The sequence below is a fragment of the Chroicocephalus ridibundus genome, chromosome 6, assembly GCF_963924245.1.
Source record: "Chroicocephalus ridibundus chromosome 6, bChrRid1.1, whole genome shotgun sequence".
Classification (NCBI taxonomy): Eukaryota; Metazoa; Chordata; class Aves; order Charadriiformes; family Laridae; genus Chroicocephalus; species Chroicocephalus ridibundus.
The window spans coordinates 60613560-60630988 of record NC_086289.1 but is presented as its reverse complement, the minus strand read 5'-3'; the positions used below and the strand labels follow the sequence as shown (position 1 = coordinate 60630988).

Genomic DNA, 17429 nt, shown 5'->3' with positions numbered 1-17429 from the left:
AGGGGATTTGGGGGGTGGCGGCGGCTGAGATAACCGAGTCCCGCCCCGCCCCCGTCCCCTCCCCGGGCCTCTGCGGTGCGGGCTGAGGGTCCGCCCCATGGGGGGTCGCGCTGAGGGGACGGGGGCGGGGGGGGGATCGGGGGGTGTTGGGGGGGGTGGGTGGGTGGCGGCGGCCGGTCGCCAGGGGGCGCCGTCCCCCTTCGCACAGCGGCGCGCGGCGTGGGCGGGGCGCGGGCGGGGCGGGCGGCGGGGATTGGCGGGGCGGCGGCGGGGGGCGTGGCCGGGCGGCGGCGGGGGCCGGCGGCGGCGTGGCCGGGCGCCCCACTCGCGGCGGCGATGTGACCCGGGCGGCGGCGCGGCCCCGGTCCCCGGCCCGTGGTGTCTCCGCGGCCCCGGCCCGTCCTGCCCCCGGCCCGCCGACGCACCCCCATGCCCGCTCACGGCCGCCCGCCGGTAGCGGCTGAAGCCTGCGGGGCCCGGGGAGGCGATGGCTGCGGATCTGGTGGTGCTGCTCTGCCTGGCCGCCGCCGCGGCCGCCGTGGAAGGTGAGGACCGGGACGTGGAATGGGTGGGATGGGAGAACCGCGGGTCCCCGCGCCACGCGTGGGCTACAAGCGGGGACCGGCCGGGGAAGCGGCTGCCCCGCGGGCTTGCAGACCGGCGGGGCACGGCGCCCGTCCGCTTATGGGGGGCGCGGAGCTCCCCTCGGCACCGGCCGGTTGTGCCGGCCCTCCTCCCGCAGCCCTCCCGAACCGGCCCGCAGGCGGTACTGGCGACCCGGGGCTCGCCCACGGGCCGTGGGTGGCCGCGGGAAGGGGTGAGGGGGGGTTTCCAGCTCTCGGGGACGGCTCTGGGGAACCCGTCCCGGTCCCCTCTGGGTCCCCTCCCCGGCAGGGCCCTGCCCGGGGTGGCGGCGGGGGACACCTCCAGGGTCCCCTTTGGGTCCCCTCCCCGGCAGATCTCTGCCCGGGGTCGTGGTGGGGGACATTTCCAGGGTCCCCTCTTGGTCTCCTCCTCAGCAGAGCCCTCCCCGGGATGGCGGTGGGGGACACCTCCAGGGTCCCCTCTGGGTCCCCTCCCCAGTAGAATCCTGTCTGATGTCTCGGTGGGGGACACCTCAAGGGTCCCCTTTGGGTCCCCTCCCCAGGGTCTCGGTGGGGGACACCTCCAGGGCCCCCTCCCCAGCAGGCCTCTTTACGGAGGACTGCCTCTGGCCATCCTCCTCCTCCCACGCTTCCCAACACCCGTGGGAGCTCAGGAGAGCTCTGTGGAAGAGGAGGATCGAGGTGTGAGCAGGGGGGAGTCTCCTTTCCTTGGGTCTGATTGCGCCAGGAGATGCTCGGTGGGGCTACGGGGCAGATGCATGGCCATCATCCCTTCAGCAAGGTTCCTGCCCTTGGGACGAAGGCTTTTCCCCATCACTCTCCCCATCGTGGGGCACGGTGGGCCTGGCAGGACAGCCAAGGCACCCCAGGCTTGCCTCGGTGGTGCTCTCTGGCCAGCATGGCTTTCGGAAGCATTGCGTATATTATTTATTTTTTTTTTTTCCCCTTTATTTTGCTGCTGCCTCCTTTTTTTTTTCCTGGTGCAAAAAGGGCTTGTGGCTGGGGTTGCCCAGCGCCTGAGCGGTGGCTGCGAGCAGGGGACGCGGTGCTGGTTGGCAGCAAGGAACGCGTGGTTGTGGAGAGATGATGCACGGGCTCTGGTGGGCGAACGGAGCTGCCGGCTGGTGTGGGGCTTGGCCCCTCCTTGGAGGCGGTGGGGGGGGAATTTAGCTGATGTGAGCACGGTTGCGGCTGAACTGGAAGCTGCTGGAGACCGGTGGCTCAGCTCCGGGCAGCACGGAGCTGGTTTGGGAGCCAAAACGCTGCTGCGATGGTCTCGGATGGGGTGGGAGCGGAGTTGGCTGTGGTTCGTGGTGGGCAGGCCAGCTGCTGCGGCGGCTGCTTTCCCCCGGCTTTTGGCTGACCTGGGTGTTTGTTTGCTTATTTCTCGGGCTTCCTTCTCCCCGTTGCCTCGCCGTAGAAACACCTTGAGACGGAAACGCGGATGCCTTGCCGAGGCGTGATGCAAACAGGCGCGGGTTTGCTCGGTGGCGAAGCCGCAGATGAAAACGCCAGACCTGTTAGCGGCACTTTGCGAAGCCGGCGTTCGCAGCGTTGGCTGAAATCGTGGCTGGCTGGGAGACCTCGGCTTGGTCCCTGTCTGAGAGCCTTCCTGGGTGTCGTGTCCCCGTGTCACCAGCTTGCCCCGAGCCACCCCGGGGAGTGTGTGCTGGGCTGGCAGGGCCAGCATCCCTGCCCGGGACCGAACCTGTTGAAGTGCGGTGTTATTCCTGCTCTGCTGAGGAATTTACTTGAGTAGTGAAGTAGTATCCTGGGAGAGATCTTGGGTTTAAGGGAAAATTTTGGAAGGGGAATTTCTGAGGCAGAGCAATTGAGTCTGATTTGGAGGTTAAGGCGACAGTCTCCTGGCGTGGTTGTATAAAGAAAACCCCTTTTTATGGAGCTCATTTAAATCTTACAGATCCTCCTGGTGCAAAGGTTGAATTTGCTAGATTAAAACGTACGTTTCTCTAACCGAGCTGAAACATCTCCTAGAGCCTGACCCACCCCGGGGTCTGCCTTTCCCCCCCTGGAGCGGCCGTGGGACCGGTTTTGCTGGCGGCAAGGCAAAACCCGGCTCTGCCATGGGCTGCAGAAGCAGCTGGGAGAGGGATGGCTCTCTGCATCCCAAATCAGCATTCGAGACAAAAAGTCTTCTTTCCAGGGTGGCCGGGGGGGAGAGGTTTGGGGGTCTGGACCCGATTGGAGGGGGAGGAGGGGGATGCAGCCGGGGTCGGAGCTGCCCGCAAACATCTCTCTTTATCCTCCATAAAACCTTGCTAACTCACTGCCTGCAGCACGCGAACCTGGAGATAGTGGAGTCGCTTATCCGAGTTTTCTTATGGTTACTTGATTTTTACCAAATCCTGTGGCTTAGCTGACTGTTTTCTGCCGGATACCTGGATATTTATAGTCTTTTTTTTTTTTTTTTTGGTGGCCTGTGAAGAGGAAGAGGGACACGAGAAGATGACAGGAGCGAATACTCCGTCTCTCCCACACCCTGCAATCACTCAGGAGCCGCTCGCGTGCTCTCTCTCGTGTTAGCTGAACCAAATATAATCCCATTTAGCATATAGAGAGGGTGGTAATGGGCTGATGTTATACGTTTTAACTCAGGAGCTGTTGGAGTCGGAGGTGTCGGTAGGTCAGATGGGGCTGATGTCCATTTTTGGTGCAGCCCCTCCACGTGTGCTATGTTCTCTGCTTACCTACCCATCATCTCCCTGCCTCGCGCCTGCTCTTTTAAAAACCAGGTTTTTTTCTCTCCATGCTTGTGGCAGCATGATAAGCAAAGCACAGGGAGGGAGGTGGAAAGCCCTGCTCGGGGCTGGTGGATCCGGCTTGGTTTTGCTTCCTGTGCTTATCCTCTGGTTCGCCTGCCTGGCCTTTGGAACCGCAGCCCGGGAGAGGAACGGGGATGGGGGTTTGGTTTGAGAGCAGCATTCCTGGCTCCTGCTCCGGGTGCCCTCTCTCCTCCCGTTTTGGCTCGGGATGCTCACATCTGTCGCAGGCATCCTTTGGGCTTCCTCCGCTTTCCCCCGGCGCCGGAGCAGTGCCTGTGTGGAGCCGGCGGTGGCCACTGCGCCGCCCTTCCCATCACCGCCACCACCATCACCACGTGGGCTTCCACCTTTGGCCCGGCTGCTTCACCCCGAGCAGAGCGGTTTTGAAGGAGAAGCTCAAAATAAGTCTTCCAAGAGAGAATTTGCAAGTGCTGGTATCCAGCCATCCCTTTACTTGCACTTTTTTTGCACAAACTATCTGGGGGGAAAAAAAAAAAGAACCCTATGGGAGAAAAAACCTTATTCTTGATGAGGGAGCCCAGATCTTGTCAGCCTGAAGGGAAAGCGTTTTGTCAAGTCATGGGAAGGGGGCACTGCAGATGCCTATGGTGTTGCTTTTTTTTTTTTTTTTTTGACTAATTGCTGGTATCACTGACTCATTATGCCTTGCTCAGTCTTCCTCCTCCCTTCCCACTTCCCTCGTGCTTCGGGCTCGGAGATGGAGGTGAAGGAAAGGCAGCGTCTTCAAAGGTCCTGCTGGCCCCAAGCTGCAGGTGACCTTAGTGGCTCATGCCGCGCAGTGCTGGAAAACCTGAAAAGGGAGATTTTTGTCCCCTGGGATGCGTAAATGCGGCTCAACTCATGGTGGAGATGGCCGTGGTACGGCTGCCCCTGAATCGGTGGCCATCCAGCTCGAGCCCATCTCGCAAGCGACTTCACCTGCATCTGAATTTCATGTTGGTCTCCTTCCTTAAGGTCTTGATTTATTTTTTGCCTTAATTAAAGCTTTGAATTTCACTTTCCCCGAACGTAGCGCAGCCGAAAGTTGAATAACTTACAGTGCTCTGGTGGCTCGGCTCTGGAAGCCTATTAGAGATGAAAACGAGCGCCGGCAATGATGGAGAGATCAGAAAAGCAGCGCTGAAAATGGAAAGCCTGCCTGTTGGGCTGTCGTTATTAGTATTTATTTGACGCTGAAGATGGTCTTGGAGCAGTTAATGCAAATAAGGACCCTGAAGGAGCTCTGTGAAAGGCAGGCATGGAGAAGGTGGGGTTTGTGATAAATGTATTTATTTTCCTGCTCACCATTTCTCTATGGAAATTGGCTTTCCCATTGTGGAAATGGGAGCCCTGTGCTCCCATGTCTGCTGTGGCATGAGCTGCCAGGAGGGTGTGCGCGGTGGCCTCTCGCCCATCCTGGGTGCAGCTCCTGACACAACAGCACCGAGTAAAAACCTTCCGCTGGCCTTAAAAAATCAGAAGAAAATATCGAATGTGTTCGTCTGGCTCTGAATGCAGGCCACGGTGCTGAATAATAGATGTTTCTAGCAGAGATGGGTTCTGCAAGCTAAATAAATACTCAGATTTGGTGAAAAGGGGAAAATAATACCTTGGGCAAGAGGTAACTCGATGCTAATCCGGTCAGCAGAGTCTTGGAGACGCTGGTGCCGTGGCATGAGGCTGATGGAAGAGATGCTCGGAGCAAGGCTTGAGGCTCGCAAGGTGCTGCGCTGCTCCGTCTGAGATCCAGCCAGCTTGAGGAGGCTTTTTTCTTTTTACCTCTCCCAGCTGGGGGGCGTGAGCTCATTGTACCCTGGCATGGAAATGGCTTCATGCAGGAGCCCCAAGCTTGTATGGTGTTGCCTGAAGGGTGCTGCAGCTCTCCGTTCCCTCTAAACGGACGCGGTCAGTATTAAGCAGTCGTTAAACGGCACAGCGAGGCTGAGTAAATAGTTGGGGTTGGGGGAGAGAGTGTTTTCCCCTAATATTCATTAGAACTTGAAAGCGCATTCCCATTTGACCTTGTCCTCTTTCTGCAAACATTCGAGCTATCGAGCGCTGCACGCATGAATACTTGCGCAAGGCAAATGTTAAGCGTGGATATTTGCTGGGTAGCGATTTGGAGAGGCAGTGGCGGTGTTAGGAAACCGGAGTGCGCATCCCTTACGGAGGTCGCTGGACCCGGTGTGATGGAGGCGGTGCAGATAACCCACGTGGCGAGAATTCGGATCCAGCAGTGACAGAGAGCACCTTGCGAAGCGGCGCCGAGTGGTGGGAAGGGCAAGTGAACGTGAATCCAGAGGATATTCAGGTGCATCGTGGCCCACGTGTGAATGAAGGGTGCTTCTGCCGGCTGAGCCCTTGGCATCCGTGTCCTTTCTTGGCAGAGGTTGGTGTGGGAGCAGAAACGCACAGAAAGGGGTGGAGAGGTGTCAGAGCAGCATCCAGAGGGAGCTGGGACCTTGGGTGGCCACGGGACACCAAGTTGGTTATTGCACAGCCCGGCTTTTAGGGGCTAAAAAGACAGTCTTTCCAAAAGCGAGCGCTTGGGAGTGGGCAGGGGAGGGAGCGGGCAGGGGGCTGATGCAGACACCACCCAGTAGCAGGTAGAGGCACCACAGTCGCTTTTCTTGGGAACAACAAGACCAAACCCCTGCCCAAATCAGCCCCACAGCTTTCCAGATTAAGTGGCAGATGTGGATGGGCTCCCTCCTGCACCGTAAATACAGTCCCTCCCAGCCACAGCTGATTTTTTTGGGGGTGGTGTTTTTTTGTTTTTTTGTTTTTTTTTTTTTTTTTTTTTTTGGGTTACTGTCCATTTTCCACAAAGTCGCATCATAAGAAATGGTGAGAAAAACAGGATGTGTGTTTGTAGGAGCTAAAGGGTCTGCACTCTTATTTATTTATTTCCCATAATTTTTGAATTATTAAAGTGCGTTCAGCGGAGATTAACTTTCCCTGCTCAATATTTATTATTGTTTCATTTCCCGGGAAGTTGGAGCTACGAGAGCTTTGATAAATGGACTGAAAGGTTTTGTAGTTTCTCTATAGCTAATCTAAATATCCCTGTATCCTTTGCTGAAAAGCTAATTTGTAATTTCCTATGGTAATGCCGCCTAGTGAATTATAATGATACACGGGGGGTCTGCTTTTCCTCCCGGTTCTCTGCCGGGGGAATAACGCTACCATCAGAAAACGGCGTGAAACCTGGAAACTGGCCATTAGTCCCCTAAATTTTTGGTCTAATAACAAAAATCCAGAAAACATGTGGACCATATGGTCCGTTTTCTCATGCCTGGGCTGGAAATCATCTGTCTCCCCCCAGCTGGGTTTCTGCAGGAGTGGTGGGAGCAGTGGCTGGAGCTGGCACCATGTGCTGATGCCACGACCCATCCGGGTTTGCATCCGCGACCGGAACCCGATGATGCGCAAAAATCCCTGCTTCTGGAAACCTCTCCCGCCACCTCAATTATAAACAAGTGTTATCAGTCTTTTGAATAATTGAAGAGGCTTTCTGTTGAATATTTAATTACAATAATATTTGGTTAGCAGGGGTTGTTGGTCTCCTTTTGTGCAATTGAGAATTGCTGCAAGAAAACAACCTGTTAAAAGAAAATGTTGTTGTCTATGATCATTGATTTTTCTCCTTTTTTTTTTTTTTTAAGCTAATCAGTTACTCAGTTGAAATTGGTTAATTAGCTCAGCTCCATTAAGACTCTTTGGCATTTAAAGTTGATGTTTCTAAATAATTATAGTTTTGCCTGCTAAGCCCACAACCCAGGGTGACCTAATTACGATTAAAGCATACGTGCTTTGGTCTGGCTTTAATAAGTTCCTGCTGGGAGCCCTGCGGTGAAAAATCACAGAGGCGACAGTTCAAAGGGGAAGGGGCTCTGCCAAAGGAAGACGACTTTCCTTCGGCCTCGGCTCCTCCAACCTAAACCCAGTTTGGGTGGGATGCTCCTGGTTTGGGTGGGATGCTCCCAGGGGGAGGAGAGAACCCCCGGAGCATCCCCAGGGTCGGCACCTCCACCCCGTCCGCTTTTGGGGCAGGTGAAAGGCGATGGCAAGCAGCCTCCTGGAAGAGGAGAGGGTTAGGAGGAGCAGTTTTTAGTTAATGAGTGTTAATTTGCTGGTTTTCTCTTCTAAGTTGTTCCCCTTGATAAGCAGGTGGAGTCCTTTCAAGGTCTTTGCAGAAAAAAAATACAGTACTAAGTTTATCTTCTTTTTTTTTTTTCTTTCCCCTACAGTATTAAGTTTATTTATTTAATTATCTTTTTAAATTTGGAAATAGCCATGCCAAGTAATTAGGGATTAGTAAAGCCTCAGGTATGTGCCTTGTTAGTGTAGTGAGGAACGCGTTTAATATCTGGGGAGACATCCAGTCGGTGTTGCTGGTGTTTGAAGCTGATTAAGCTTTGATTTGTTATGCAGCGAGTGAAAGCGGTGGCTGGGAATAGGCTGTGGAAATCCTCGCTTTTGGGCTGGTTCCTCCCGTCCTGCGTGGAGGCTTCGTCATGACTTTAAAGGGTTGTTTCATGATATTTTCCTCCTGAAACGTCCTTCTTGCACCCTGCCCACCTCTCCGATGCGCCGGTACCCTGGTGTGCCGCATCCCAGCAGCAACCGGGCACCAAGGTTGGGAGTATTCAGACCCAACCAGCATCTTCCCTTGGGTTGCTTTGAAGGGTTTTGGTGTCTTTGCCTGGCTATATATTTATTTTTTTGAGGGGGAAGGGCAGCTCAACCCACCGCCCTGGTCTTTGGTAGCGCTAGATGCTCTCCGCTTCTGGCTCTGCCATCTCCCAAGGAGCCTCTCTGGTTCTGCAAAGCCCAAGACCCATGGCGTGTCCACGTCTTTGCCACCTTTTTCCTATTTTCTTTCCCTTTGCAGGGCAGAGCATGGCGACACCTTTTTTTGCCCGGCCCCACATGCCAGTCCCGGGGCAGGGCAGGTCACCACCCGGCTCAACTCCAGGTGGGGGGATGCTTCCCCTAGAGCCCCAAAACCTGGGAAAACAGAGCTGTGGTGTCTGCTTTAGAGCACGGGATCGGTCCTCCCGATGGATCCCTGCCGTAGGGTGCTGCGGGAGAGCCGGCGAGCAACACCCAAAATGCCACCGGGTGGCAAAGCTGGAGGGACCCAGGGCTGGTGATGGGTCCCATTTCTCCTGGTGCTCAAACCTCTGCAGTGGGTGGAGGGATGGAGCAGGAAACGGCAACGATTGAAGTTTTATGGAGGTTTTTTATTTCTCTCTTTTTTTTTTTCTTTTTTTTCCTTCCCCCCGCAATCGGAGGCCGGGGACAGGCCTTTGATTACTAGAGGCCTCCGCTTGCTTCAGCCGCTTCCTTAGCCGCAGGGTCGGAGCCGACTCATTATCATCCTCGCCAGGGTCCTGTTGATATGAGGATAATTGCTTTTTGCTCAAAAGATGTTAAATCACCGCGGAAGAGGCGAAGGGGTGTGAATTACATTCTTCCCTGGGAAAAACCAGGAACCCAAGCAGAAGAGGCAAGGCCGTCCTCGGGAGGCAGGAGGAGAAGGGGGGTGGCTGCGGGCGGTCTGCTCCGTCCCGCTGGGCAGCCCCTGCCCGTGGCCGGGGGGAGCTGTGGGGGGGGACAGCCTGATGTACTGGGGACAGGCTGGGGGGGGAAGAAGTAGCTGGGGGCTGGCCTTGGTGGGTGGTTGGACACTTGAACTGTTTTTTCACCCAACACCTGTAGCTTCATATTTCGTAGAATCATAGCGTGGTTTGGGTTGGAGGGGACCTTAAAGCCCACCCAGTGCCACCCCCTGCCCTGGGCAGGGACACCTCCCACCAGCCCAGGTTGCTCCAAGCCCCGTCCAACCTGGCCTTGAACCCCTCCAGGCATGGGGCAGCCACAGCTGCTCTGGACAACCTGGGCCAGGGGCTCACCACCCTCACAGCAAAGAATTGCTTCCTCACATCTCATCTAAATCTCCCCTCTTTCAGTGTAAAACTGTTCCCCCTCGTCCCATGGCTCCCCTCCCTGATCCAGAGTCCCTCCCCAGCTCTCCTGGAGCCCCTTTAGGGACCAGAAGGGGCTGGAAGGTCTCCCCGGAGCCTTCTCTTCTCCAGGCTGAACCCCCCCAGCTCTCTCAGCCTGTCCTCCCAGCAGAGGGGCTCCAGCCCTCCCAGCATCTCCGGGGCCTCCTCTGGCCCCGCTCCAACAGCTCCGTGTCCTTCTGCTCTTGGTGCCCCAGAGCTGGAGGCAGCACTGCAGGGGGGTCTCCCCCGAGCGGAGCAGAGGGGCAGAATCCCCCCCTCGCACTGCTGGCCACAAGCGCTCAAGGAACGTCATTTCCGAATGCCCAAGGAATAAGATGGACACGCAGGGACAGAGCAGGAGCAGGTCGCTCTCAGCGTGCTATGTGAGGCATCAGCTCTGCTTTTCACTTGAAACAAATGTGCTTGAAAAGAACAAAATTTGGCTTTTCAAGTTTACCGGTGTATTGTCAGGTCAGAAGTACTTCTTAAAATGTTTGTGGCTAGTTGAGGATCTTTGCCTCGCATAGCATGCCTGTGGTGCCGTTGGGGTTGCTTCTAGGTGGTGTTCCTCCACGGTGCATACTATGGAGATGCCCTCACCGCGTGCCCGCTCCATCCCTGCGCTTCTGCCGTAGTTATTTTCAAAGCAGCCATGTTGGATCTCTGCATCGTTTATCGAGTGTTGGGAATTATGGGCATGACCTGGCAGCGGGCAATCCCGGGATACCCAGAGTGGCTCCCCAGGCCAGGGGTTTTGGCTGGAGCTGTGCAGAGGCTAGGTGAACCCCCTGGAGACGCGTGGCCTTTGTTGTCCATGCATTGTCCCTTGCGATGAAATTGCTCGTGGGGATCTAAGTCGTTTGAGCTTGTCAGGCTCTTGACAGAGGCACCGTGCCGTCACATCTAACGATGTCACTGGGACCAGATATGAAGCTGTAAAGTGGTGATTTCTGGCATAATAAAATTGAGAAGGATGAGCTCCGTGCCGCATTTCATGGGGAGGGACGTGCGGCTCCTTGAGCCACATGCATTGCACCAGGTAACCTTACTCTTGCTCAGCAAAACGGAGAAAAGCATCAACTGTGGAGGAATTCAAGGCACCAATTCCTTTTTATTTGGACCCATCTTGGGTAGGGCCCCCCTCCCAAGCTCTGGTTGTCGGCTGGCAATGCCCCCCTGACCCACGGATGCTGAAGCCGACCTTGGGGAGGAGAGGAGATGGATGCAGGCTGGCAATGAGCTAGTTGTGTTCAGTATCTTTCCTAAAAATCGGCTTTTATTATCCCTCCTTGAGCCGTGCGTGGGTTATTACTGAAATGGCTGGCACCACTGCGTGCCTGCGGGAGTCTGCTGGGCTGAAAGGCTTGCTCGAAAGCCTGCCGAAGGCTATAAAGAGACGCTCATTAACTCCAACAGGCTTTGGCCGAGGCCGGAGAAAATGGGCTTGCTTTGAGAAAGAAGTTGCCCAGAGCACCCTCCGGCTCTGCCTTTGTGTCCCGGTGCTGGGCTTCGCTCGCCGGGGATGGGGAAACCCCTACTTTCGCAGGGTCTGGTCTTTAACTTGTGGAAAAAATGGTCCTTAAGGACCAGTGGAACCCACTCAGTGGCATCCCCGGGGCTCCATGCCTTACCCTGCGCCCCCCGGTAAGCCCCATGTCTTCTCACCCTGGACCCCACCAGGCTTGGTTGCTCCCAAATAAGGTCGCTTGAGTCACCAGCCCAGCAGATTTTTGGGGGCGGTTTGCAGCAAACGGCACATTTCTATTTAATTCTTTAAAACTTTGTGATATTCAGGGGAAACTGGGATATCTTTGAAACATTTAAAGTATTCCTAATAGGTTACCTTGAAAGCTTTCTTCAGTCTTGAATGAATCAAAGTGCAAATGTTTATAATGCAACACCCACGCAGGCTGGGAGAGGAATTTTATTAAGGCAGGAGAGTCAGAAAACAATAATAATAAAACATGTTTTATGAAGTTGGCGAGAAACTTATAAACTAGGTGAAGTTTTACAGCATATGAATTTGATACAAGTTGTAAATTTGAATTCCCAGGCTGGTCCTCAGGTCTTGCTCTTTATTACCTGAAATAACATTCTCCACTTTTAATAGCTGGCTGCAGCAGAGCCGACGTGGTTTTATCTTTCTAAATGATCTGCCGCGCGAGTCTTATAATCAAACTTTCACCTATTCTGAAGACTTCAGCCCTCTCCTCGAGCAGCGTGGCGGCTGTTGCTAATTAGCAAGTAGCTGCTATTTGCTTTGCGGTGGCAGGGGGGACCTTGGAAATCCTTACGTACATCCCTTCATCTGGATTATTTAGATATATTTTTTTTTTCTTTTCCAGCAGAAACCACCTTGCTGTCTGATACGAGCTTTGTTAATACGTCAGCAAAAAGGGACCGAAAGGTGCTCCCGATAAATCAGTGCATTGCACTAAGAACCCGCTGTGTTTCCCGTCTCATTGCGCCGCTGGGGGGGACCTGGGCATTGTTGTGAAGTGACCGATGGCCTTTTGAGGTGTTTGGGGCTCTGTTGCCATTTTCCCAGCAAGGACTTTTCCTTGGGGTGCAATCCCGGGACTGGCGAGAGGCTGCCGCCAGAGCCGGCTTTGTCCCTGTCCCAAGGGTGGCCACCCGAGGGTGGCATTTAATGACCCCCCTGCCTCCCCGCTGTGCCTCTGTCTCCTCCGTGCCCCTCGGCTGTCGGCAGCTGGATGTGAAGGAAGCGTGTAAAAATGGTTTGTCAACCCCCTGTCCTGTCTATGCACGTGCCGGCAGATTACTCCTCTTCAAAAAATATGTGATTACTTAAGTAAAGCATTTTAGCTAATCGCCGGATTATTCCCTTTAAAATGGGAAAGTAATTAGGGATGTTTTTTTAAATAGGCTTCCCACCCTTGGATCTGCTGGGATTAGCGTACGTGGGTGTGTAAATATTTAGTTTCCAAGGATTTTTTTTTTTTTTCCTTTCCTCTTCCTTGAAGAAACAGCAACACTAAGCGATTGAAATGAGGCAGCAGCGATGCTTGGACACTTTCCCCAGCCTCCAAAATATAATTGAAATCAAAGATGACCCACAAAGGAAAATGAAATTGAAGTTCTGCTGGCGCCGTGCACCGAGCCAGCTGCAAAGCGAAGGGTTCCCTCTGCTTGTGTTTGAAGCTGAAGAGAAGAGGTTTTGGTGCTGGGATGCTCTGGGATGTTCTGGGCGATGGAGGAGGAGTACAGCCCTGTACTCCCCCAGTCAGAGCTCTGGGGGGTGGTGGTGGTGGTGGTGGTGGTGGTGGTGGGCTTTGAACAGCTGGGTGGGGGGTTGCTTTTGTTAATGCCCTTTAATATTTTCTGCTGTGCTAATGTTTTCGAGAGAAACAAAATTCTCATTCAGTGACAAATCTTGGCCTTTCCAACGTGCCTGCCTTACGCGTTGGGGTGAAAAAGTGCATTTTTCTGAGGAAACCTCTGGAAGAAGCTGCCTTGCTTCTTCCAAGCCTCCTTCCCCTGCTCACCTGGTTGGGCATGGGAGGAATGACCCCATCCCCACCAGGGTTTGCCTGCCTGAGGAAGGGGAGCTGCAGGCGGGTTTGTGCCCAAGACACTTTTTCCCCAAAACCAAATAAAAGGGGGATGCAGCTGGGGGACTGCTTCCCAGGCCCAAGTGGGCTCGTGTCTCATCAAGGAGACCTTTTGCTTGGAGTTAAGGCATGGTGGGCTTGGTTGGAGCTTCTGCCTCTCGCTGCCTGCTAGCCCAGGGGGATTTTTTGAGCTTGTTTCCATTCGCAGAGGTCTCCCTTTAACATCCAAACAATTTGGACTGTTTTGCACCAAGGCGCTTTGATGTTTGGATTCAAAACTGTGTCTTGTTTTGAAACTTGTTGCAGTGTTTGCTATGTGTTTGCAAAGCTGGGAAGGCGAGTGGAAAGAAGCTGAAATCAGATGCGAAATACGTAGTTAGATGCAAAAATGGCTTTAACTGAGTGATCTGGTGGAGCTGCGAATTAAAGGAACGGTCGAAACCAATAATTCACACAGCTCTCCTAGAGTTCTGCATCCCTCGAGATCCCCAGAGCCGTTCTTACAGCCAACAAATACCCTCGCCAAGCCATGGGAGGCCAGAACTTGCATTCCCCATCCATCTAATGAATAATTCCCAAGCCCTAGTGAGGCATCAGAAAGCCACCAGAAGAAAACCTGCACAGCCCCGAGGGCTGGAGGGTCAGGAGCCATCTCTGGGGTGCCGCGTGGCTTTGGTCCCCGTCCTGCTGCTGGGAGGTACTTATAAACTACTCCTTGGGCTGTTGGTGCTTAAAATGCTCAGGCACCCGTTGTTTCTCTTTCTGGCAGGGGTTATTTACCGTGGGCATTAACCCAGGGCTGCCGTTCGGGTGCGTCGGTCTTTCTTTCGAAGGTTGCATTTGTGCCGTTCAGCTGGAATTGGCAACTTTTGGACTTTTTGTTTGCTTGCCCGTGTGCTGGAAAGCCTTCAGAGGTTCTTTAGGAGGCAAAGGGAGCCTGCAGATCTGGAATTTTTTTTGTTTTTTGGTTGTTGTTATTATTATTATATATTATTATAATTAAAACATATTTTTAGCAGCTGAAATTCGAGCCCGTCTGGGTATTTATACAGCAAGATGTTTTGGATGAGGAATAGGCCAAGACAGTCACGTGGTTGGGGCCAACGTGAAACAAAAGAATCCATTTATTATCCAGGCAGGAAATTTGTTCTTTGGGATGTTGTAGCTGCAGACATAATGATTTCATTTCCTCCGGTTCACCCAGATTAATGGCTTGTGCTCTTTTGTTTGTGTGCCTGTGTTATTTCTGCAAGGCGGCTTCCCCCCCTGCTCTGTGCCGGCGTGTGCGAACACGTGTGCACGTGCCCTGGGCCAGGGGAGGGGGATGTGGGGTCTCCAGGTTGGGCTGTTAACAGGCTGCTTGGGTTTTTGGGGAGGGGTGGGATGCTGGGAGAGGTTAGCAAAGGCTGTGGGACCATCTGGGGTGTCCTTCCTGGCAGTGATGGATGTCTTGGTGCATGTGCATCTCCAGGGGTCGTCGTCTCCTGCATCTCTGGGGGTTTTCCCCTCCTGCCGTGGTCACCAGGGCAGCAAGGAGCATGTCCCTGTGAAGTTGCGATGGGGTGGGAGAGACAGAGAGACAAACACGAGTGATGACCTTATGGGAGGAGCATGTCTTCTGCTTGGCCATGCTCAAGGGTGTACGTAGTTGTTGTCTTTGATGGGAAGCCTGTACCTCTGCACCCTCCCAAATAATTATGTTGGGAAACAGCTCCTGTTCCTTGGGAGCTGTGCTGATGCGCAGGGATGCAGGTGTCAGCCGCGTGGCGATGGGTGAGCAGCTCCTTCCTTGCCGGCTGGGTTGGCTGTTCATGCCAGGCAGGTCCAGCCCCTCATGGGGCTGCTGGCCATCTGGAAGGTGGTGGCACTTACACTCCCTCCTCTATAAAAACAACAGACCCGTCTTTGTGGACACTACAAGATTAACGGCAGCCTTAATTGCTCCCTTTCTTGCTTTCTGTTTGGCTTTTGAAAGGGATGTGACAGGCAAACGATGCCTTTGTGTTGCTATTGCCTGAACTGTCCTCGCGGGGTTTTGGCACAGAGCTTTTAATTTACTGTGTGAAGCACGACCACAATCTCCTGTTCTGGATTAATCTGAAGTAGCCTTCTGGAGTTGGAAGCGCTCATCTGTGGTAAGGAGTTAAATGTGGTGCTGCCTAGAATCCAGGCTGGAGAAGGTTTGGTGACCATCTTGCTGCCCTCGTGTCTGACTCTTCCTCCTTCCCTCCCTTGGGTGATTAAATTTAGGGAGGAAAGAGTTTCTGCCACCCCTTCTGGAGGAGGTTTCCCTGCAGGGACATACCTCGCTGAAGGAAGACCCTCTTGGCCATCAAGGTGCATCTGCCATCGTTCCTGATATCTTCCCATCTTCTGTGTGCTTCATAGAATCACAGAACGGTTTGGCTTGGAAGGGACCTTAGAGACCACCCACTGCCACCCCCTGCCCTGGGCAGGGACACCTCCCACCAGACCAGACTGCTCCCAGCCCTGTTCAACCTGGCCTTGAACCCCTCCAGGGATGGGGCAGCCACAGCTTCTCTGGGCAACCTGGGCCAGCATCCCACCACCCTCAGAGTGAAAAATTTGTTCCTGATATCTAATCTAAATGTACCCTCTTCTAGTTTGAAGCCATTACCCCTTCTCCTGTCACTACATGCCCTTGTAAAAAGTCCTGCTTGCATGCAGCGATCCCATCTTGCGTGGGTGTTGCACCTTCTTGCTTTTGCTCTCCTGAGCTTTAGTGCCACGAGGTCTGCGTGGGGCTGAAGGTGCGTGTGAGCCCACCGTCTGGAAGCTGTGGAGGAGAGGGGTGGGAGCTCCTGGTGAGCTGCAGGCACTTTCTTCCCACCTGCCTGCCCTCCCAAATTGCTCCCGTGTCACCCAGGTGACAGAGTTTGTGAGGATGTGACAGCTCCGTTGCACAGAAGATGATGAACAGTAATGAGACCCAGAGCACAACGTGCACTTAAAGTGATTTATTTCAGAAAGGAAACCACAATCAGGGAGGATGGGTCAGCGTCATCAGGAGAAGAGGTGGGTATGGAGATGAGCTTAGGGGGAACTTTATCATCCACCGGTGCCGTGTTAAAAATGAGCAGAGCTGACGTTGCGTGAAATGGAGCCGTGCCGGTCACGCCAGGACCATTCCTTGCCTGTGGTGGACTGTAGGCACCTCCTGGGGGGTGGCCAGTGACCGCGTTGGAGGTGGCTCGGGTGGACTTCTCCTTGCTTACCTCCCTGCGAAACCATGCTAAAGCTTTTTGGTGAGGGGTCACCCGTGTGTGAGGTCGGCCCTACCCATGCGCTGGAGAAGGAGACTGTCCTAGCGAGGAGGGGAGGAAGAACAGTCCCCCGAACCCTCCTTGGCGCAGCTCCCGGCACGCAGATGGTTGTCCTCATGCTAGAGCCTTTTCCCAGCTTGCACCCGCGTAGGCGCCGGGGCTGGAGGCAGGGGTGTGCTGGGCAGGCCGGCTGCCAAGCGGCACCTCCTGCCAGCATCCTCCTCTTTCTCCTCCTCTTCCTCCCCTCCTGGGGCTGGTGGGAGCTGTGGCTGCTCAGCAGCTCAACCGGCCGCTGCAGTTTGCAGGAAAAAAGCTTGGCGTAAGCACGGTCCTGAGCAAAATCTTGTGATTTAAGGTCGACTTAGAGCAGTGCTCGTTTTTCCTCTCTTCTCCCAGGATACGCATCCTGGCACAGGGGGATGAGGGGGGACAGAGGACCTGGCGCTGCCTCTGCGTGGGCAGCTGTTTGCCCACTGCTGCTGGCACGCTTCGGGTGATGCACCAAGAGCTTCTGAAGAGAGGTCCTGACCCCCTTGCTGAGCACCCCGTTGTGAAGAGCATCTTCCAAAGGGGCAACTGCACTCGCTGGTAGCCGTCGGCATATTCGGGTTGAACGCAGCCCCGCTGGCCCCTCAGAGCCGGTACGGTGCCTCATTAGAAATCTTGGCAAACACATTTTGTTATTTACTCGACGGACCAGCTGTCATGTACAGACGTACCTAAAGATCGCTCAGGCTGATAGTAAAATTTTTGGGAGAGGATGTGGGATAGTTACAGATCCCAGCTCTCGGCTGTTTTGACCAAATCTGAAAGTGGATAAAGAAAAGAAACGAAGAAAGTGAGAGTCTCTGTCCCTGGAGACATTCCAAACCCACCTGGATGCATTCCTGTCCAACCTGCTCTGGGTGATCCTGCCCTGGCAAGGGGTTGGACTAGAGGATCTTCAGAGGTGCCTTCCAACCTTCACCATTCTGTGAAAAAGATAAGCTGGGAGAACCAAGGGATGGGTTTGCAGGGCGTTTCGGGAAGCGGTATTTAGATGTGAGACCAGAGGAAAAAAAACCCAGTGGGGTCTGCTCACCTCTGCCCTTTGCGAGGGACCTGTTGGCTTGGCCACATTTCCCCCCTTCCTTTCTTTTTGCCCCCCCTTCCTTTCTTTTTGCCCCCCTTTTAG

The 17429-nt window shown here is 54.3% G+C and overlaps 1 protein-coding gene across 2 annotated transcripts in view; it reads left to right on the top strand.

The window, feature by feature from the left end:
• Positions 1 to 313: 313 nt before the first annotated feature.
• The window catches only part of EPHB1 (EPH receptor B1), an 86543-nt gene continuing 69427 nt past the window's right edge, over positions 314 to 17429 (top strand). For both annotated transcript variants that reach the window (XM_063340143.1, XM_063340144.1), the window contains exon 1: positions 314 to 545. In XM_063340143.1, the coding sequence (XP_063196213.1) occupies positions 488 to 545 (58 nt within the window). In that variant the 5' untranslated portion in view covers positions 314 to 487. The remainder of the gene's footprint in view (positions 546 to 17429) is intronic.